This window comes from Melampsora larici-populina (genome assembly GCF_000204055.1).
Source record: "Melampsora larici-populina 98AG31 unplaced genomic scaffold MELLAscaffold_11, whole genome shotgun sequence".
NCBI classification, from domain to species: domain Eukaryota; kingdom Fungi; phylum Basidiomycota; class Pucciniomycetes; order Pucciniales; family Melampsoraceae; genus Melampsora; species Melampsora laricis-populina.
The window spans coordinates 654480-659151 of record NW_006768775.1 but is presented as its reverse complement, the minus strand read 5'-3'; the positions used below and the strand labels follow the sequence as shown (position 1 = coordinate 659151).

General features: G+C 44.9%; 1 protein-coding gene across 1 annotated transcript; it reads left to right on the top strand.

Annotated features, from left to right (window-relative positions):
• Positions 1 to 75: 75 nt before the first annotated feature.
• MELLADRAFT_104868 (uncharacterized protein) lies at positions 76 to 4444 on the top strand (the record flags this gene model as incomplete). Its single annotated transcript, XM_007408195.1, has 8 exons — positions 76 to 102; positions 659 to 913; positions 946 to 1450; positions 1524 to 1615; positions 3020 to 3231; positions 3293 to 3459; positions 3516 to 3620; positions 4146 to 4444. The coding sequence occupies 8 exons, from the start codon at positions 76 to 78 to the stop codon at positions 4442 to 4444; spliced, it is 1662 nt and encodes a 553-aa protein (XP_007408257.1).
• Positions 4445 to 4672: the final 228 nt, after the last annotated feature.

The following is a 4672-nucleotide window of genomic DNA, read 5'->3' as shown; positions in this document are numbered from 1 at the left end:
TCAGCAATTTTGTTGTATGTATATACCCTCATATAAGAAGTGGTATATAATGCCCTGATTTCAGGCATTTAAAGCATGCCTGAATTCAGGGCAAATGTCAATGTAAGTGTTCCATTATTCAGAACAAACATCACTGAAATGATTAATACACTTACATATCATTGTTGTTGTAAGAAATACAACAATGATATGAAGACGTATTTTATTTTGGTAAATATCTGGGTGGTATGTAAAGTCACGCCTTGTTTATAACATGTCTGAAAGGCACCAAAATATAAAAGAATGTTTTCAGTCATGATTGGGCATTCACAATTCCGTAGTGAAACACTCTAATGACACTGATGCTCAGTGTCATTGGCTTTTTTGGATAAATAGATTCACAATCAGTTTGACCCACCTTCATTATCCTTTGATAAACATTCATTATTGCACCCTTGATGAATGTGCACATCTCTTCATTCATTGAGTGTGTCATAATAGGTGTGATAATAGCTAGTTATCAAATCTGTGCCAGCTATTGTCACATCCAATCAGGTAACTCGATTATGAATGTGGCACACACAAACATCTCTCCTGGGTGCGTTCAATCTGTTGGACATTCGATAGAATGTCAATGTGTTGACCCTAGCAATAGGGTGTTCAAGTCGACGCCCAATAGGTCACTGTATTTGCAAAGGGTGGAACTCGCCCTTTCATCTGCACGGACGGATTTGGACAGTTTTTGAATGGCCTAACAGGGAGGCTCCACAGTCAATTGCCATTTCGAACTTGGAATGTTATTCCAAGTTCGATTCGGTATCTAACATCAAAAGCGCTGGCACTAGCGATTCAATTAATAAATGATCAGGGTTGTCCAACGTGGGCACATGGCCCCAACCTGAACAACCGTAACGATCAGAGTATTTGTCTTTTTGTAGACAAATAATGGGTTCTCTGCGCATTCAGACGGGTCTTAATGACAAGAAGGGCAAGCAACTCAAGGCCGTGACACCAGCTCAACGTCAATTTATCAAGAACCAGCAGCGTGACCTGCGTCACGCTGAACAATCGAATGCTGCATTCCTGCAACGTCTCAAAGGGGGTGTCCAACCTGCTACCATAGCGGAACCCAATGACGCCGCACGATTTGAGGACGGGCCAGAAGAGCCTGAGGACGTACCTGACAACTTTGATATGAATCACTTCATGCCAGGTAATAGACCACCCGAGCTGCAAGATCTACGACACGATCCAGTAATGATTGCGTTGAAACGACAACGGCATCAAGCTGACCGTCTGGCACACGAACATCGATGGTTGTGGCAGTACGCCATAATGTTGCCAACATTTCTCCGACTCCGCTTTGAAACTTCAAACTGGTTTAACAATGAGAAGTGCCTTCAAGACTTTAGGCCACCCTGCAATTGCGCAAAGCGGACCGAGCGAGAAGTTGACCTACTTGATTTGATCAGTGAGCTTCAAATATCTAATATGTTATTCCTAGGTTAACCTACATTTGCATTCTTTCCATTATGAACCACAAGGTCGGCGACGAGTGATTATATCCTTTTGCAAAGATTGTGATTTGTCCGACCCGGTGAGGCTTCTGCAGATGGGTTACATTGCGGCCTCCCCGGTAAGTCCACGTACTGCGTTTTCGCTACGTCTGCTTGTGCATCATCACGCGATGTGGGTACGTTATGCTGTGCCCACACAAGGCTTCTGCGAGGGGCTCGACGACACCCTCGATAACCACAATCCTGTGATCCTGGCAAGGAACAGCATGCGAGTATGTATTTTATGATTATACAAATCGCAATCCTAACTGATTACATGATCTCGATACTTTAGCCTCGCGATTGGCGGCAGCCGTTCACCGCGGCAATGGACGCCTATCGAGCTATCACACTCCAAATAAGAAATGTTGAAAACGAACGGCTCAAACTATCAGAACTCGGTAAAGTGGCAGCAAATTGTCCGAAGTGTTTCGGGCCCCCAGTTGGCGTCAACAGGCCAAATGAACCAGACGTGATTATATGTTTAGATGGCAATTTCCAACACAAGAGGCATGCAGCCGCGAGTGTTCCTATTCCCGGTTTCACACCACCACGGCCCGATATATTCCTCGACCCTAAATTGGTAGAGGATAAAGCTCGACTCATGGCCGGGCTTCCTCCCATTGAGATGGTAGGTCTATCCAAATGTTACATTTGTACACGTGGTATTCAAATTGACCATTTCGAATCAAAATCAACACTTAGGACGATTGTACTGAAGCGCATACAACTGCTAATGATGTCCGCGGTAAGGGTCATTTCAAATCGATGGACGAGTCGGGATTGTTAGGTATGGCCTGCCGACACGACCACGTTATTAAATTTATCAACCTCGTCCAGACCGGTGAAAAGTGGGTAACATTTCAAAGAATTAAACAGGCGTATACTGATAGGATATGGACTAGAACGCATTATGCGGTGGCACTGATTCAGTGGCTTCTAGATCTATTTGCAAACGAACGCGACAAGAGTACCACCTGCGGTATCCTTTACGACATAGGATGTAACTTGGATAAAACTATCAAAAAAGTACGTATCGATTCCGAACAGTATTACCATTCAATTGCGCAATTTTTACTTCGGATTGATCTCAGTATGATTTTTGTAATTCGGTGTAAACAGAAACAGGTCTTTACTGATGCCAAATACGCCGAACAAGTCAAATTGGGTACCGCTCTATTCCATGCATATGCACACAACTGGGGGTGCCAGCTCGAGTACAACCCTCGGCTGAACATTGGTTGGGGCAAATCCAATGGGGAGGGTATGGAGCGTGTTTGGATGAAGAACGCTCCCCTTGTGAAGCTCCTGCGGTACTGTACTAAGCACCGCAGACTTGTGAGTCTCGACCTCTGGAATCACCATCGTAATGAGGATTTGCGAAAGAAAGCCGGTAAGAAGGACACGGTGTTCTTTTTTTCATCTCATAATCTGATATCAAACACAAATAACCTACCAACTCCACAGTATCATTTCTGGAACAGCATACAAAGAAGTATCTGGCTGAGCTCCAGGAGTCAGAAGGCAGCTTGTCCAAGCTAGTCGCCGCAAATGCAACACATACGACAGATTACTTTCAAGCGCAGTGGGTGCGACAACGAGAGTTACAGCTCAAAGCAATAAACGTGCAAGCCAAAGAGAAACGCGCTAGGGTCAAGGTTTTGGTCAAATTGGAGGAAGAGCTCTTGGAAGCCCGGTTAGTCGAGCATTAATTCGAGGGTTATCTTTTGCTGAGTTTGTCCGTGTTTGATCAACAGTAAACAACTTGAGGACATGAACGCGGCAAATGCCGCTATAAGGACAGCGGAGCATAGGCATGATCTGCTTGATCTACCTAGGTCCCTCGTCAATCTCGAGGCCAAGGTGCAAGAAGTTGCAGACGAATTGGGTAACACTGAACTACTCAATGTTCGGCACCGTAGCAGTATGTCTGTTTTCAAATCTGTGCTATCTGTTGTGACTTATCATCGTTCATTACAGATGATCGCGTCAAGTCGGCGGTGACTGTTCAGGTTGCGTTGGCGATGTTGTACAAAGCCAAATTTGATGAAATCCAACAGCAGGCTAATGCTGCTGCTAAGACAGGTACGTGAGTAAATCAATTATATATAGCATTGATACCGACAACCTGAATGCTGACCGTTCGTTCGCATGTGATCTTCAACAACAGGAGCCACTCAGCAGCCTCGAAACGAGGAGTTGAAGAAAAAGAAAAGGGCAATTCTAAAGACAAAGACAGACACTTATCTTCGACATGCGTCAAAGTACAACCGGCGATTCCGACCGACGCCACGTCTTCTAGAACCCACATTTGACGAAGTACTCAACAAGGACATCTTGGATCCTTTTTGGGATGAGGCTGCGCTCGATCATCCAGATGAGCCTTGGGCTCGATGTGAGAGCACAAAGGCTGGAATCATTGCCTTTCAAAGTAAGAGGTCATGCGAGGAGGAGCTTCGACGATTGGGCCGCGAGGTAAGGCAGCTCGTTTTTTGGGGGATCGAGTATCAAGCTCGAATTGAGGCCTGCAAGCCAAATGCTGAAGGTAACCATAATCACTCACTAATCTCGTGTTCATCTAATGATAATGCCTCTTTGTCTGTGACGCAGGTGAGGCGCGTGTGATAGAGTGGAGGTCTATCCACAGCGGGCTCAATAAAAGAAGTTGTCGTTTATGGAAGTGGTGGGATCGTGGTTTGCTGGATGTCATTAGCTGGACATCACCCTTTGTAGAAAACAGTGCGGCTATTGATGGCAATCTGATTACAAGGTGGCGTGAGATGGTGGACCGTACCTCGTGGGGTCAAATCATGGGTGTCCCGATATTCTGGGCTCATGAGGATGATGTCCCGGAAGAGCCGCCGGAAGAGCCGGATGAGGACCTATTTATGTATTATGATTATATGTGATCTCACTGCTCTGCCTGTGTATTTTTATGTATCTATTTTGGTAGAAACATATATTTAGGCATTTCTAGGAGTGCGTTTCGTACGTTATGATGAAAAGTACATTAATTAAAGCTCACTCTTGACAAACATTGAATAATTGATCAAACATAAGTAACAAATGGTATCGGTGGCTGTAACTTGAAATTGTTTAAGATACCGGCCCATTCATTTGGAGGGAAGGGATACAGA